At 37.2% G+C, this 17,398-nt stretch overlaps 3 protein-coding genes across 7 annotated transcripts in view; 2 read left to right on the forward strand and 1 right to left on the reverse strand.

Annotated features, from left to right (window-relative positions):
• The first annotated feature begins 63 nt into the window (after positions 1–63).
• Positions 64–1,606, forward strand: LOC132173008 (uncharacterized). Of its 2 annotated transcripts, none has more exons than XM_059584572.2 (3): positions 64–102; positions 306–937; positions 1,346–1,606. In XM_059584572.2, exons 2-3 carry the CDS (start codon positions 317–319, stop codon positions 1,475–1,477), a joined length of 753 nt encoding a protein of 250 aa, XP_059440555.2. In that variant the 5' UTR covers positions 64–102; positions 306–316; the 3' UTR covers positions 1,478–1,606. The 2 variants fall into 2 exon arrangements, with proteins under 2 accessions (XP_059440555.2, XP_059440556.2); XM_059584573.2 differs by lacking the exon at positions 64–102 and adding an exon at positions 159–175.
• Positions 1,607–3,073: 1,467 nt separating this feature from the next.
• On the forward strand, positions 3,074–4,795 carry LOC132169610 (Leucine-rich repeat protein kinase family protein). Its single transcript, XM_059580621.2, has 2 exons — positions 3,074–4,313; positions 4,440–4,795. Exons 1-2 carry the CDS (start codon positions 3,074–3,076, stop codon positions 4,793–4,795), a joined length of 1,596 nt encoding a protein of 531 aa, XP_059436604.2.
• Positions 4,796–7,456: 2,661 nt separating this feature from the next.
• Positions 7,457–17,398, reverse strand: part of LOC132172735 (alpha amino-terminal protein methyltransferase) — a 38,232-nt gene continuing 28,290 nt past the window's right edge. Inside the window, exons 7-9 of one of the 4 annotated variants that reach the window (XR_015909761.1) lie at positions 16,081–16,178; positions 9,094–9,299; positions 7,457–7,874 (exon numbers count right to left, since the gene is read on the reverse strand). Coding sequence is in view for 1 of the 4 variants with exons in the window: in XM_088512129.1 (XP_088368255.1) it covers positions 9,174–9,299; positions 16,081–16,178 (224 nt within the window). In the remaining 3 variants the exon portion in view is untranslated. Of the gene's footprint in view, positions 7,875–8,098; positions 8,395–8,927; positions 9,300–16,080; positions 16,179–17,398 lie in introns of those variants that run through there. The other 3 variants (XR_015909762.1, XR_015909763.1, XM_088512129.1) reach the window with 3 other exon arrangements.

The raw sequence follows: 17,398 nt of genomic DNA on the forward strand, positions 1-17,398 counted from the left end.
GCCAGCCAGCCAGCAGTGTGTTAATTCTAGTTTGATAAGGTTTGTTGGCGACTTCAGGTCTACAGCAATTCAACAAACAACAGCACAAACAAACACAGACAGGTATCTTCTAAGCTCTCTCTCTCTCTCTCTCTCTCTAATGTCTTATGTTTCATTTTCTTCTGTTTTAGATATCGTACGTTTGAAAGTTTGTCTCTATTATTGCACTCTCTCTCTCTCTCTCTCTCTCTTTCTCTCTCTCTGGGGTTTTTCAGATTGGTTTCTTTAATTTGCTTCATTTTCTAATGTGATTTTTTCTCTGTTAGATTATATTTCCATGGCTTTAAGCTTTTGCTCCAGCTGGGATTCCCTCGAGCACCATTTCAACCAAGACATGGGCAGCTTCCAACCAGAGCTTCTCTCTTTTGCTGATGACACTTGTGTTGATCATCCAATCCTCCAGCCCCAAGAGTTCTTCCATGCTGACAACTACACCAATCAGCTGCCATATTTGCCAACCCCATCAGATTACTTGCTCTCCCTCTCACAAGAAATCTTTCCTCTGTACTCGGAAGCCCAGATGAGCTTTGGAAATCAATATTTCTCTAATTTTACACCTGGCTTATTTGATGGGTCGTATGCTCCGAATCCTGGTCTGGTTCGGGAGCCGGTGCCGGAAGTTGTGGCTCCTTTGCCGGAAATGGCTTTTCCCTGTGGAAGTCCTCCTCGTCCTCAGAGTATTGTGAAGAAACCCGATAATTATAAGGAGAGCTTGTCTGCGCAGAGCATTGCTGCCCGTGAGAGGAGAAGGAAGATAGCAGAGAAGACGCAGGAGCTTGGGAAGCGGGTTCCTGGTGGGAACAGGATGAACACTGCTGAGATGTTTCAAGCTGCCTTCAAGTACGTCAAGTACTTGCAGGCTCAAATTACAATACTTGAAAGCATGGGATCGATTCAGGTAATTTATCTTTCTTTTAAAAATAAAATGCAAATTAGTACTCGGAATTTACTTAATTTACAATTTATTAAGTTCATGAATTCTTTTAATACGACATTGACTCAACTGAAATGGAAGCCGGTTAGTTATAGGATGAGGGGTAAATGTGTAATTTTACTTTAGAAAAAAACAATTGGGCAAGTTTACGTACCCGGTACTCATCCTATAACTAACCGACTCATCTCCATTTCATTTGAAATGTATATGATTCATATCTTTTAAATAGGTTTCATGTCATAATTTTATTTGCTCTGACATGTCACACTATTGAAATACGTTAAATTCGTGAAATTTGTATTCTTGTACATGTAGTTGTGCCCAAAATAAATAATATAAAGCATATATATATTAATTAAAGTGGTTTATTAGATGCAGGAAACAAAAGAACTCCAAGATCTTCTTGCATCACCAATTATTCAAGAGAAGTTGTACTCAAAGGAGAAGTGCTTGGTACCAAAGGAATTTCTTGGAACCCTACCCAATAACCATGAATTCCAATGAAACCCATTGACATTGATGGTCACTTGCTGCCAACCAATAGCTTATGTTATCTTAATTTGTCTTTTTCCTAGCTTTAACCATTTGTTTTTTTTTAATTAGTAGCTAGGTGCAAATGTAATTTTCATATGTTTCAAGAGGCAAATGTAATTATTAGTTTCTAGGTGCACCGCTTTTAGTAGGTGCCAAATGTAATTACTAATTTCTTGTAAACATATCTCGATTACTGATCCAATTTTCATTTGTTTCAAGATGCCAAGCGGACTTTCAACATTTAACCCCAATTCTTCTTGTAAAGATGTACGTAGCAACCAAACAAAGCAGTCCTTTTTCTTAAAGGTCGAGGTCGAGTTATTATTAATGTGAGATTTGTGGAATTAGAGATTACTCTAATAATTTATTAACCAAAAAGTTAAAGTTAAGGCAACCAGTCCCTACAATTTTTCATACATAGTTGTAAAATCCCACTTTATTGTCTAAAAAACGGCTGATAGGATTGATTAGAATGGTTGTTAGGTAGATATTTTTTGCAATTACTGACATTTCAAACCAATAAAGATTGAGGACGTGTTCCCAAAAGGTAGCTCAATCGGCTAGGACTACTCCCCCTCCCTCCTCTTGTGCGGACATGTCAAAAAAATAAAAATAAAATAAAAGAGATTGAGGACGTGTTTGGGATTTCTCTTTGCAAAGCAATAAAAAAATTTAGCCGTTTATCTCGGCATTATTCTTTTAAGTCATTAATCTCATATTTCTAAGCAAGGGGAAGTAATGCTAGAAGGACTATAGTGCTCCTTGAGTCCTCTCAAATGTGATATACCTTTTAAAATCACTAATTAATCAAAATTCAATAATGATCATCTCAAATTTAATAGTAATTTTAAGAGACACACTGTATTCCTTATAGCATTACACTAAGGGGGTCTGTGTTCACTATGAAACCTACGCCCATCCATCTTTTTCAAGCTTGATCTTGCCCAGTAAGAAAACGAATGCGCATTGCTAACACAGAGCGGCTTTCAAAAGCTCAATTCCTTTCTTATTCATTAGTGCAACCTGCACGAACCGCAAGGATCATTTACTTCTATAACAGAATATTCGTGACTTTTCTAGCTACTCGTTTTTGCAAGAACACTGGGATTTCATAGATAAAAAGTACGCTTTTATACCAAATTTTTGAAATGTAACATTTTGGAGTGCATTTTTAAAATATTTACGTTTTCAAATCGCAAACAATAAAACGTAATTTTAAAGACAATTGCTATTTAATTTAAATGTCAAATTAAGATTTTTCTAAACGCTTACTACACCTTAATTAAAAATTTACATTTTTAAATCTCATTAAAAAAAAAAAAAAAAAAATTACAAACCGAAACAAACTCTGATGAGTGAGGCTCTAGAAGAAATTTGCCATTAAAATTTGAGTCTACTCTCAGTCATTCACTCACTAACCGTCCCCGCCAAAGCAGTGCGCCACGCGTAATCATAAGGATTTCCCCCGCGCCAACCGCCACAATTTCATTCTCTTAATAATATATAACCGTTTTCTACATTTTAACAATCTGAAACGCCTTTTAATTACACCAACAACAAACAGCCATGGCTTCCATTTCTGCAACAATCCTTTGCATGATCTTCTTCTTCTCCATTATAACATCAACCTTCTCAGCATCAGTGGTGGAAGACCTCGCCAACTTACAACCACCTCCAGATTTCAACTCCACAATCACCACCAATTGCCTCCGCAACCCTTCCTTAAGATACTGCAATTCCTCCCCTGCAGCCTTAAACGAAATCTTCAAATCCACCATTGTCGCCAGCCATCTCTGCAACGAGTCGAAAAACCCCAACTGCGTCGAATCATTCCCCAAAATCGACCTCGGAAGCCGCCCGAAGATCACCCCCCTCTACTTGTCATTCACTTTCTTCTGGAAGTTCTGCCCATTAACCATCTTGTCCATTGATTTGTCCAACAATTCTATAAAGGGTAGCTTTCCAGTTGATGTTCTCCATTGCACCCAAATCCAAGCTCTTGATTTGAGCCACAATGGCCTTTCTGGGGATGTCCCAATCCACAGCTTCTCTCCCCTCACCAACCTCACACGTCTTAATCTGTCATACAATCACTTTTCTGAGAGCAAAATCTCTGAAACAGAGTTCTTCAAGCGCTTTGATGCTTCAAGTTTCCTTCATTCCGGCCTCCTCCCGGACCGGAACAAGTTTACCATCAGGGCCGTGTTCTTACTGGTTTGTTTCCCTATTTCTGTGATTGTGATGGTGGGTTGTTTCGGGTGGCTTTGCTTCAGGCGACCTGACCTTCTGCCGAGAGCGTTTGGTAGACAGAATAAGTTCACACCGCCGATGCTTAAGGCGGCGACCGGCGGGTTTTCGAGGAAGAATTTGGTGGGAAAGAGCGAGGGAGTTGATATTTACAGAGGAGTTCTGAGAGATGGGAGTGAAGCAAGGATTGAGATCTACTGGGATGACGATATTTCAAGGGAAAGCCGGCAAAGATTTGTTGAAGAATGCAAGGTTCTTGCTCAATTACGCCACAAGAACATAGTCCGGGTGTTGGGGTGGTGTAATGGAAGAAGACTGAGGGCAATTGTCACGGAATGGGTGGAGGCCAAGAATGTTGAGATATGGCTGTTGGGGTCTTCTCCCCCATGGAAGCACAGGTTGAAAATATTGATGGGAGTTGTGGAAGGTGTGTGTTATCTGCAGGAGGAATGGCCTCAAGTTGGGTATGATCTCAGGACAGCCAGTCTTATGTTGTCTGATGACTTAGAGCCACTCATTTCAAGGTTTAAGGTTGCAGATCAAAGCAGCAGTACAAGGAGTAAGTACACTCCTACAAAACTAGGATTAAGGGCAATTTTTTAAAATGCACTTCCAATTATCATTATCTGTCTTTCTCATTGTTTGTTTCTTTCATTAGTTAACTAGATATCTAATTTGACTTCAGAGATTTACAAGTTTGGAGTATTTCTACTGGAGTTGATAGTGAACAGGATGTCAAGTGATGAGCTTGAGAGTGGGGAGCAGGGGTTTATTGATCATATCAGAGTGCATTATCCTGGAAATATAAGGAAGCTGATTGATGAAAAAATGAAAGTGACAGAAAATAGTATTGATCAAGTTAGACAGATAATAGGCATAGGTTTAATGTGCACAGATCAGTCAAGCAATCATCAGCTGCACTTGGGTCAGATTTGTGATATGATAATTAGAGCCTATGAATCTTGGGATGTTTTGGAGTCTCCTACTCATAAAAGATCTCATGGAGATAGAGGCAAGGGGCACAAGGACATACAATCATGATGAACCTTCTCCATAAACCAAATTTGTGTGTAGATTTAGATCTATCTATGTGGATTGTGGAAGATCCTAGCATTACAAAAAGTTCCCTTTTTTTTTGTTTTGTTTGTAAATTCTGATGTTTAGTGCTCGTATGATGTTTTAGAGTACATACTGAGGTAGCCTCAAAGTGAAAATGTTTAATTTGAAGTAAAATCTGCTGAGAAACGTGTGAATCTAAGCAAATATAATAAGCAATGTTCTTGTGCAATCTTTAAGAGGCAAAGTGGAATCTCAAACTTACTATTAATTATAAGACCCTAATAATCATGCTGAATTTAAGAAGCAACTGACAGCAATTCAAACAATAACATGATTTGATTAGTTATGACACTGTTTCACATTTCTGTTAAATCTTAAAACAAGACGTCAAAATGTCTTAAAATATCCTTAAATTCTCAAAAAAAACACAAAACACAAAAGTCGCCTGGCTGACCCATGGCTTTGGTCACCGGTTTTGTTTTGTATTTTTTTAATATATTATTTAATTAGAATGAATTTGTATTGTTATAAGTTTTACTAGGGTATAGGGATACTTCATCCGTTTACTATTTGAATTAACCATAAACCCTAATGATAGTGATGAAATTAAAAGGAATTGAAATATGGGATACCAACATTGCAAATTTTTAAAAATCAAAATTATCATTGAAAAACCGCCTATGTTTCGAGACAAGTGGAGTTTCCATTTTTTTTTTTAATATAAAAAATAAAAAATAAAATAAAAAAAATAAAAACTTGAAAATGGGGAGAAGTACAAATCCTTTATGTTTACATTGTGCTCCCCAAAATTGATGCGGCTCTTAAAATTACCATTGAATTTGTGATAGATTACTATTGAAGGTGGAGAATAATAATTTTTGGGAAAATTATCATTTCCACCCATGAACTACCACTCGATTACTATATTCCCCTATCAACTACCAACTTTACATTACAACCCCATCAAATTACCATTTTGTTATCAAAACCCTTATTCCGTCAATTAAGGTTGTTAAGTCAAACGGTCAACCCATCACATGTGTGAACAGTACCTAGGGGGTTTTGGTAACGAAATGATAGTTTGATGGGGTTGTAATGTAAAATTGGTAATTGATGAGGGGAAATGGTCATCGCGTTGTAGTTTATGGGAGGAAATGATAATTTCTCCATAATTTTAAAAGCCACATCAGTTTTGAGAGAACACAAAGAGGACATTGGTAGGGTGGGTATCAGTTTGGTTAAGTAAAGCTATTATTATCGGTCAGTTAACAAAACTGTCAGTTAAATTGGTTAATTCACCAATTTCATTTCGATAACAAATTATTTCGAAATTTTAGGTTAATTTCGGTTGGTTAATCGATTAACCGTGGGCTGTTTTAATTGTGCCAATGCTATTTTTAAATGGGCCAAAAATTATTTATTTTGGGGGCCCTTTGTTTTGTGGGGGGCTAAAATAACTTATTGAATATAAGATGCAAATAATAAGAATATAAGATGCAAAAAACTCACCAAATACTTTCAACAAAACATCACTCCGCAAAGTCCATATGTCAAAACCTTAATCTGTGTCAAATTTGGCGGTTCGGTTCGATTCGATTCAGTTAATCGACAACAAAAATTTTATACCAATTAACCGAACCGAACCGACGTCGGTATAAAAAATACATACCGATTTTCAACTCGCATAAGTTGACGGTTAATTTCGGTTCAATCGTAGTTGATAGACAGTCGCTAATCGGTAGGCAGTTAATTTGCCCACCCCTAGACATAGGGATGGCATTTAGCGTTACTCATTGGCCACAAGGACATAGATATAACATATGTTCAAAATTGTTGTGAGGAACTAAAACGATTTTGCTAATGTTATTCCTAATGTAATGAACTTTTTCAATTGTCTCTTCTAATAAGATCAGCTTAAATCCTTCATAATAGTCAAATTTGTTTAGATAAAAATAGATAATAAAATGAATATCTATTTTATTATCTATTTTAGTTCTAAAACGATTAGCTTTTTTTCCTCTCCAGCAGAATAGCTACTTTATAGTTTTTCCTTTTAATATGAATAGTAAATAGGCTAATTAGTCTATTCATTATTCATACTATAAACTTTGTTTATTATTATTTTTCTCTCTCTTTCTTCCTTTTACTCTATCTCTCCTCCTCTTTCTTTCACACTCTTTCCCACACAAAATAATATTTAAAGAAAATAGATAGTAAAATAGATAATCTATTGAAGTGCGTATGAAAAAATAAGTAGCTAAAGTAAACGATTTTGCTAATGTTATTCCTAATGTAATGAACTTTTTCAATTATGTCTCTTCTAATAAGATCAGCTTAAATCCTTCATAATAGTCAAATTTGACTATTATTAGCTTTTTTTCCTCTACAGTAGAATAGCTACTTTACAGTTTTTCCTTCTAATATGAATAGTAAATAGGCTAATTAGCCTATTCATTATTCATACTATAAACTTCGTTTATTATTATTTTTCTCTCTTTCTTCCTTTTACTCTATCTCTCCTCCTCTTTCTTTCACACTCTTTCCCACACAAAATAATATTTAAAGAAAATAGATAAAAATAGATAATAAAATAGAGAATCTATTAAAGTGTGAATGAAAAAATGAGTAGCTAAAGTAAAAAATTGTACTTTTTCAGTAGCCATTTTGCTTGCTTCTGCTGGAGATACTCTTAAGGGCCTTCTTTGGATCCTCTAGTTGCCTACAATACCTTCGCCATATATACACACTATTGCTCGACAAGGCAGTCAATTGCCTTTCCCAAATGTAGGTCTTGAACATCGCCATATATACACACTATTGCTCGACAAGGCAGTCAATTGCCTTTCCCAAATGTAGGTCTTGAACATTCAACTCCTACTTGAGCTCTCAAAATAAGATAAATAAAAGTGCCTCTAATATTCTTTGATTCTCCTGAGTACAAACAATTTTTTGCGGTCACACCCATGAGCAGAAGCTCGAGTTTTAGTTTTCCCTGACTTATGCGGTGGGGGAGTTTTGCATGATGTTCCAATGATCTAATCAAGGGAAGCCTCGGATACCCCTATTTATTAAAAAAAAAAAAAAAAAATTGTTAATGCATAATAACACTATTGGAAAGGCATAGAGCCTCATATATCTGCAATCTTCACAAACCCAAAACGGAGAAAATCATGGAATGACTGTAACTCCAATTGATTTTTATTTATTTATTTATTTTTTAAAATTGACAAAGAAAGTTCGATTTTGGAAAAACTATACTTACCTCCCTAAACTTACACCTCAATTGCAATTTGCTCCCAATCTTAAGAAAGTTACAATTGACCCCCCTTAAAAAAAAACTATTAGGTCATTTCACTTGGCCTCTCGCCATTAGGATTTTTCATTAACTTAGACGGTGAAAGCATGAAATGTCCACTATATCCCAATGAGATGTGTGAAGATACAAATATACCCATTCAATTATATATATATTCTCTGGATGGAGGAGAGCCACGGCGAGGTCTCCTTGATGAGGAGTCCCCCAAGATGAGCTTATGATGCCCATGAAGCCATGGCCAGAACGCAACTGCTGTGCCTGCAAACTTCAAAGACTAGATTTTGAGATTTTTACTTTCATAGGCATTTTTAGAGAGCTTTATTTTTTTTTTTATTTATTCATTTTTTAATTGAACAAGGAAAAATGTTACATAAAAGGATCATTCTCACTCTTGATTCGAAAGGAAGAGGGAGTGGACAATCCTAAAAATGAAAATGGGTGAACTCTCCAACAACAGACCCAAAACAAAAAAAAAAAAACAATGCAAAAATATAAATAAAGCGTAGAAAATGAGTCAAACAAGTAGAATCAAAGATATCGACACACATTATGGATCATACTCTCATTCCTTGTTTAACCTATTGGTAATACTCAAAACATTTATAGTAAGGTGTCATTGGTTCCATTGAAATTGTAGCGCATTCAAGAAAAATAACTGAAGTAACACACTTATGCATGCAACAACTTTCATGGGTTCATAAAATTTATAATACAAAGGTAAAATTATGTGAAGATCACTAACATTTACATAAACTTTACCACTTAACCAAGAAGACTAATCATAGGGAAGATCTCCAGTGGGAAACAACTATGTTTTATAAGCAATGGGTATGGTATCAAGATTTACAACAAAACATCAATATGCAGTTTCAAAACAAAGTATAAAATTTGCAGGTGAATACAAGCTGGCCAAATGTGCAAAAGTAAGGAGTAGATGAACAAGGTAGAAAAGATGGCATCTTACAAGAATGAATGGAAGGGCAACAAACAATGGGAAAGCACAGCTCCTTCTGTAGCTATCTCAGAAATTCAAGACACATTTCCTCACTTAATGATTCCAGGTTTATTGGCTTGCACTTTAGATCTGGTCCTAAGAACCCTCTTTGGTGAATCGGTCATCAACGCATACATCTTCACAGCAAATAATTCCTCGAGCCATCCGCTTTGATCCTGATTAAAGCCAATCAAGTGTTAGAAAACAAGATTGACTTTGTTGCACTCCACTGCAAATCATTTTAAGCTTTGTTTTTAAACAACAAGCTTTCGATTCTCATGAGAGAGAAGCCCAGTTGTTGTCAAAATGTATTAGTTGGTATATGCAATAAACTTCAAGGAACAATGGTATCAAACAGAACTGCTTATGCTCAACAACCTTTTTTTCCATACCTATAAGCAGGACAGAAATAACTCTATCTGCAATACTTAAAATTGCTTACAAACAGCTGAATTCAAGCACTCTCTTAGAGCCAAAGTCCCTAAAAGATAAACTTACATGTAATCTTTTTTAACTCTTTAAGCCACCTAGTTTTCACAATTTTAAAATCTAATGAGTTTACCTACTTTCTTTCTTAAGACAACTCTATTTTGATTGAGTTACATGTTGAACTACTACCTTAGCTGCATTTTCAATAATACTATTAAGAGTCAGACAAAGCCTTATTACAATAACAATCAAATCTGTTAGACCAGAAATGCTGTAAGATATCAACCATCTTTTCCCAATAGAATGATTTTTATACTTGGCTCTCAGGTTCTTTCCTAACAAGACTGAATCAATTCACAACATTGACATTAGCCAAAGTACAATTCATAAATATGAGATTTTGGTCTTCCTTACTACCATATACTCCAAAATCCAAATTAACGTCCACTCCTCTCTTAATTAACATCTCTTACGTAGGCTATCCATCTATTTTAAGACAAACAAATTTACATTTTCAATTGTCATTAGAAGTTAATATTTCTTCTATTACTCAACAATACATATCCCTAAGATTGAGCTTGCTGTCAACATGGAGGAAAAAGAATAAATCCATTGAAGATAGAAAGGGATTACAAAAATATGAACCAATATTTATGCATATCTCTAAACTGTGACCAGGACTTCAGAATTTGTATAAACGTCTCTGAATTTTGGTAAGTTACTTGGACAGGCTAGCTATCGAGGACTGTCTTAAGATTGGGAGCTATAAGACTCATCCTTAACTTAAAAACATGGCCTTGTAAACTAAGAAATTCCAGATCCTGCATCCATAAAATAATATTTCCTTTTTCCACCTATTATTGTATTTCTATAATAGCAAAAAGAATAAGAAAATCATGATAATTAAGCACTAAAGGAGAAACAAAAACAGTCGTCCAAAGATACAATATAACACCTCGCTCCAAGTGGTATGATATTGTCCGCTTTGGGCCAAGCCTGCACGGTTTTATTATTGGGTTTACTCCGAAAGGCATCAAACCATTTAGAGAGAGCATATTTCATATAAATACATCATCTTTTCCACATCCAGGCAACGTGGGACGTCACAATCACCCTTCTTGGGAGCCAGCATCCTCGCTGGTGACCCTCATTGGCTTGTGCACACTCCCCCATCTCAGGCTATGCTATTGCTCTGATACCATATGTTACACACTGCTCCAAGTGATATAATATTGTTCACTTTGGGTCAAGCCCGCACAGTTTTATTATTGGATTTACTTCAAAAGGCCTTATACCATTTAGAGAGAGCATATTCTATATAAACACATCATTTTTTTCCCACCCAGGCAATGTGGGACATCATATACAAGGTGTTGAAAAATAAAGACTTAATCTCTTCCAAAGTCCTTCAAAGTCCTCTTATGGTTCTCAAAACTTCTATTATTCATTTTTCTCCATAGGCACCACAAAAGATATGAAGCCACCATCTTCCACAGTAGCACTCCGAGTGCTACCAGCAGTCCACCAACAAGCATATAGGTCGATTATTCTTCTAGGCATAGCCCATGACAACCCAAACCAATTAAAGAAAATTGTTCAAATGGCACACGCAACCTGATAATGAAGAAGAAGATGGTCCACAGACACCTCATTCCTTTTACACACGCAACACTTATCAACCACAATGACGTGCTGCTTTTGAATGTTGTCTATGATAAGAATCTTTCCTAGAACAACCAACCAAGAGAAAAAGGCCTATGTCAAGGGAACCTTAGTTCGCCGAACACTTTTCCAAGGGAAACGGAATTCATCATTACAGCTCATGACACTCTAAATGGATTTAACACAAAACAACCCTTTTTTGGATGGGACCCACCACAACTTGTCCTCACCTTCCGGTCTCATTCTCACCAAGTACAATACCCTATAGAACAAGGCAGAGACATCCACCTCCAAATCATGAGCTGCTCTAGCAAAGCTCATGTTCCATTGAATGAAACCTCAAGGAAGTTCCATGTGATCCGCAACAGAAGCATCGTTTGAGTAAGCAATACCAAATAAACCTAGAAAGGCTTCCTTGAGGGCGATATCCCCACACTATAGATCACGTTAGAATCTAACCTTTGAACCATCTCCTACCTCAAATCTGATATGATTTAAAAGCTTCATCCACCCTCTCCTAATATCTTCCATAACCCCACCCCAATAGGCTTACTAGGGCACCACCCTCCACTGAACCTCTCTCAAGTCCATAACCCCAAATCCATTTACCTAAGAGTGCATTTGAACCTCAACAAGTTTCTAATCTCCAACCCACCCTTGAAGATCGATGAACAAACCTTGGACCATCTCACCAAATGATATTTGAACTCTTTACCTAGCTCACCCCATAAGAAATTACGTTGAAGCTTCTCAATACGGTTTGCAACACCCGTAGGGAGAGGAAAAGAGACATGAAGCAAGTAGGTAAATTAGATAGGTTGCTCTTGATAAGGGCAACCATACCACCCTTAGACAAATACAACCTTTTTCAACTGGTCAAATGACATTCTATCTTCTCAATAACACCGTCCCATATGTGCTTGGCCCCCAACGGAATACCAAGATACTTCAAGGGTAGAAATAGCCCAGAATCCCAATCAACCTTGCCACATTATCAACATTTCCCACAAGAACAAATTCCAACTTGGCTAAGTTCGTCTTCAAACCCAACACAATCTCAAAACATAAGAATAAGCCTTGTAGATTACTTAGATGATCTGGGTTGGCCCCACTGAAAGGCCAACCCATTACACTCCTCGCCAACAACTGCTGAGATCAGTGTAAAGAGTGTATTGGCAGGCTTTGAAACAAGCTGAAGTTCATGAGTCATCACCGTTGCTGCCCCAAGACCTGAACCACAAGCATTCGTCCTTCCCTCCACCTCTAGCCTAGGTTAAAGCTCGACAATCGGACCAACAAAAGTGTTGGAAGAGACAAAGCAATCAGAGGTAAAGACCGGCATGTCTAACTGAGGTTGTGAGAGGCAACGAACGAGCCACCAGCTAATGTTGCCGGGTCACTGGGCTAACCCACCCCTGTGTTCTTCAGGCTCAAAATTGTATCCTTCTTCAAGTGCGAGCACTGTCCCTTTCTCATAACCTTCTTCGGGCCCAAACCTGAATCCTTCTTTAGGTGCATGCCTTGCCCCTTACACAGCCCCCAGGATGAGCCAATACCTGTAGCTTGGGTTTGAAAGAAATTTGGGCTGAGATCCTTTATTACCAATAGGAACCTTCCCCTTTGGGTAACAAGGCTTAAAGCCTTGCACCAACTATCAGACCTTTAGCTGAACTAGATCGTGGGACACTTGAGCCTTTAGCTAGACATGTCTCCAGTGCAAGACCTAGTAGACCACATGCATGAGGGCTCATGCCCAAGTCCATCCATTTTAAACACCTCACCACATCCCTTTTAATACGGAGTAACGAGTTTCTAAAGGAATGCACTTCGAGCCTTTCACCAAAATGAGCTGTCATTTCTCAATTTTTCTTCACCAACATCTTCTCCAATCTCGGACGCAACGTCAGAGCCACTTGTTTCAGTCAACATTAGCTGCTCCTTTGGTGCTAGGATTTTAAAGCACACAGAACCGCCCTTCAACGCTAGCAGAGATTCCACCTCCTTCGTTGGAGGCTTCAAATCCATAGTCAGAGACATCGTTGGAGGAGCCTTATTTGTAGACAACAACACCTTTGCAAAACTTGTCTCCCCTCCGATCTCCGGCATGGAATTAATCTCCAACATTGATTTGTTGTTGCCACCACCGTGAATCGACTGAGATAAATTCACGACGACTCTTAGCTTCGAAGCAAAAGACCTCCAACCTTTGTCGTTTCTCCCTTCCAGTACAATGATAGAACCCCTCCTACCTCCACAACCAAGAAGCAATTGTGCTTGTTGGAACACCATTGAGCAAAGAAACTGAGGAAGCCATCTCGAGAGTGTTTCCAAAAAACCGAATGCTTTATGTCATCAACTCCTCAACAGTTTCTTGTAGCTAACAACAATCATTTCTTCCCAAGAAAATAGGCCGAATGAAACCCCTACATTTCTCTCAAATCCTCAAACCAGTAGAAATGCCCTGCATTGCCAACTCAAATACTTTGGATTCAACGGAACACCACCTTAACAACCCCATGCGACCTAGCTGAAAATGACAGCTGGAATCCAGAACAAACTAGGGAAGGGCATCGTAACACTCCTTCACGTACTGCCAATATATATATATATATATATATATATATATAGAGAGAGAGAGAGAGAGAGAGAGAGATTCATAAAGTATGCAATTTGGAGCCCTGAACTATCCAGCCACCCAACAAACTCAAATTCAGCTTTTCAAATTATGTTGTTTTTCTTTTTATATGCCAATTTATGTAGTATTATTGATATTGAAAACTGTTAATAGGTTTGTAGTAAAAAGATTAGAGGGAGAAGAGGAGGCAGCTGTATTATTCAGCTTATTCTTAACGTAATACAAACATCCTAATATATAGGATTAGGAAAATATCACAATGACCAAACTACCCCCAAACCCTAATAACTCATCTAACATTCCCCCACAAGCTGGATCATATAAATCATATAAATCCAGCTTAGAAGAAACAAGCAAACGAAAAACGCATAAAAAAACATACTCTAACACTCCCCCTCAAGATGAAACAACTTGTAGCACACAATACAAAGACCCATAAAAATAACAAAAAAATTCGCTAAAAGTTCAACGCCGGTCGAAACCTTGTTGTAAACTACAGCAGGTGGTCAGATCTCGCCGAAAAACACTAAGGCCTATTGGATCTCACTGGAAAACAACAAGGACCGGTCGGAACCCATCACAAAACACAAAGGCTGGTCGGATCTCGCTGAAAAACACCAAGGGTAGATCGGATCTCACTGCACAACACCAAGGCCATCTCGCTGCAAAACACCAAGGCCGGTCGGATCTCGACAACTAACAACGATCACATTTCACGTGATCAACCAACGAGTCTCGCCAGAACTACTACTACTGAAAAAAAAAAAAAACAAAACAAAACAAAAACAAACAAAAAAACAAGAACCTTTGTCGGAGCTTCGCTGGAGACAAGCAGACCATGCTGGCAATATCAAAAACAGAAGCCAAACCAAACAGAAACCTTCGCCGGAGGCCTGCTAGAGTCTCGCCAAAGCTTCGATGGAGATAGTCTAAACTCGTAGGAGACAGGCAGAGCACGCCAAAAATATCAAAAACAGAAGCCACAAAGTCAATCGACAACCACATAGTAACTTTTCACCAACGAATCAAAATTTTTTCTGATGACCTCAGCAACACGCCGACTACCTTATACATCACCAACCACCACAAACCATGGCGAGACCCACAGACAGCACCAAACATCACAGAAAATACCAAAAACTTAGTAGGAAACACCACAAAAACCACCATGATAACAAACGACAAACCTTTTTTTTTTCGATAACCACGGACATCTTTCAAGGCATTGCAGATAAGCCCACATGAGCAATGTTGCCACCAGAAGAACACTCACCAAAACAAAACAAAAAACAGTGGAAAATTAAGACTACAAACAAAGGAACAAGGATTTAAACCCTAAGGCACTAATACCATGTTAATAGGTTTGTAGTGATAAGATTAGAGGGAGAAGAAGAGGTTGTATTATTCAGCTTATACTTAACCTAATACAAATATCCTAATATATAGGATTAGGAAAATATCACAATGACCAAACTACCCCCAAACCTTAATGACTTACTAACCCTAATAACTCTTCTAACAAAAACATTGCACAAAAAAACTTCAAACTTCTAGGTATTAATAAAACAGAAGATATTGACTTGTTAATAAAGAGAAAACTGAGTCATGTATATTTACTATTTGGTTGAGGGTGTTTCTCACCTAGGCATGACGTTCTATCACTTTTCTTCTTGTGAGGTACTAAACTAACTTCTATCAATCACTAAATTTCAATTCAGCTTTTCTTGAGTGCTTATGGTACCAATTGACAATATTGTTGAACACCCTATATAAATCATTCTTTCAAAATACGGGCAAGGCATGCTTCAAAGAAAAACCCTTAAATATGGCACTAGCTGCATAACGTTTTTTATACTATTCGTTTATCATATATTAGACAGTCTACCTTTGGGGCTTGCCTCAAGTGGTAAAGGGGTGGGATGAGGTCAGAATAGGTTTAAGTTCAAACATGACCAAGGCAAAAATAATTTAAAATAAAATTAGACACTCCTACAAATGATTCAATGATTATAAAGACATTAACTCATTACAGGAAGAAGCCGTTTGAGAAGCCCGGAGAGAGAGAGAGAGAGAGAGATGCTGTTTGAGAAGTTGTGGCAAACACAGCATATATCATATTCGTCTCTTGCTTCTAAACTATTTTCTACAACATAGAAAATTAGTGAGCAGTTCTACTTCAAACAAGTTTTGATGTTCCATTTAGACTTGCTTATGCAACAATTGACAACTACCTTTATTTTGTAAATATGCAGTCCACATTGACTGAAGAGCTCCTTGTAGTATAAATCAGACCTCGTTATGCTTCGATCTTCATTGTCCAGCACAAATCCTACAAACAGGTAAAATTAGTTTAGAGGTATCCATTTTGCCACAGCAACAAATTTCTACCTCAAAGGCCCAAGCCAACAGCCAGAAATATTTTAAATTGAAAAATGAACAAATGCACTATAACATAGTTAATTGGTGCAAAAAATGGAATTTAATTTATCATGTCTCACAAGTGTTCAGATTTAGTTTAGAAGGTTCTTCAATCAAATGAAAGCTTAATTAATTGTGTAGAAGGCTCATACACATCTGTAAATTGTGCAGCTCATGAAGTAGCACTATCATGACTTTGTGGGCAGTTCAATTTTGGTCAATATGTATGCCACCTCCGGTGCTACACCAATCACTACTCTTGCCAAGAGAGGAGATTTTGAGACTTTCAGGAATAGAAAGGAAGAAGATATGGAAGATTTGCTAATCTTATTATATGAAGGATATTTTATTCAAATGATCTTTAAAAAACTTAAATAATTTTTATTTTATGGAAAAAATTTCTAGTGGAAATTTCAATTATTAAGTTTCCCATTCAGGTAGATTCAAATTCTCAAAAATTAAAAATTAGGTCTTTAGAAGCTACAATATGTCCTACCAATATGGGCATATAGATTTGGGTCCTTTAATGGTGCTCATGGCTAGAAATAAAGCCACATAAAAGATCAAATAGGGCAGTGACAGAGGCAACAAGTTTTGGTAAATAAAAATTTTCTTAAAGAGCCTTCTCACTCCAGTCTATCCTCTTTTATTTCATTTCATCCTTAACCTAAGAGGGTTTTCTTCTCCTCTGACCCTCTCCCTTTATTTCCTATCTTAATTAATAACAGTACATATTATGGATCTCCTCCTTAAAACTAAATTATTTTGTTAGTTCTCTGTCTTGCTTTCATTACACTTATAGTGTCTATTTAATGTTTTTTGAAGTTGCTTAAGGAACACTTCAATACCCAAAATTTAATTAATAATGACAAGTTTATCCAAATTGACACAAAAAGAAACCTTGTAGTAGAACCTTATCTATATACATGCCCACATTTATAAATGAAAGCTAGTCTCTAGTAAAGTGGTTTGTCCAAGAGCAATGCCATATAGAGAGCTCATGCTCATACGAGGACAAGCCATACACCTTCAATTTAAAGCTTTTTCCAGAGTGTCATTCATAACAAGAGGCATCCAAACGCCATGCAATGAAAGAAACTGCCTCATCTTTTTCTCTTTCGGCTCTTGCAA

This window comes from Corylus avellana, chromosome 1, assembly GCF_965113065.1.
Source record: "Corylus avellana chromosome 1, dhCorAvel1.hap1.2, whole genome shotgun sequence".
Lineage (NCBI taxonomy): Eukaryota > Viridiplantae > Streptophyta > Magnoliopsida > Fagales > Betulaceae > Corylus > Corylus avellana.

Excerpts from the sequence above, each read along its gene's own strand:
- LOC132169610 (XM_059580621.2), top strand. The coding sequence starts at position 3,074 with ATGGCTTCCATTTCTGCAACAATCCTTTGCATGATCTTCTTCTTCTCC. Across the intron at positions 4,314-4,439 it reads TCAAAGCAGCAGTACAAGGA|AGATTTACAAGTTTGGAGTA; the intron begins GTAAGTACACTC and ends ATTTGACTTCAG.
- LOC132173008 (XM_059584572.2), top strand. The coding sequence starts at position 317 with ATGGCTTTAAGCTTTTGCTCCAGCTGGGATTCCCTCGAGCACCATTTC. Across the intron at positions 938-1,345 it reads AAAGCATGGGATCGATTCAG|ATGCAGGAAACAAAAGAACT; the intron begins GTAATTTATCTT and ends GTGGTTTATTAG.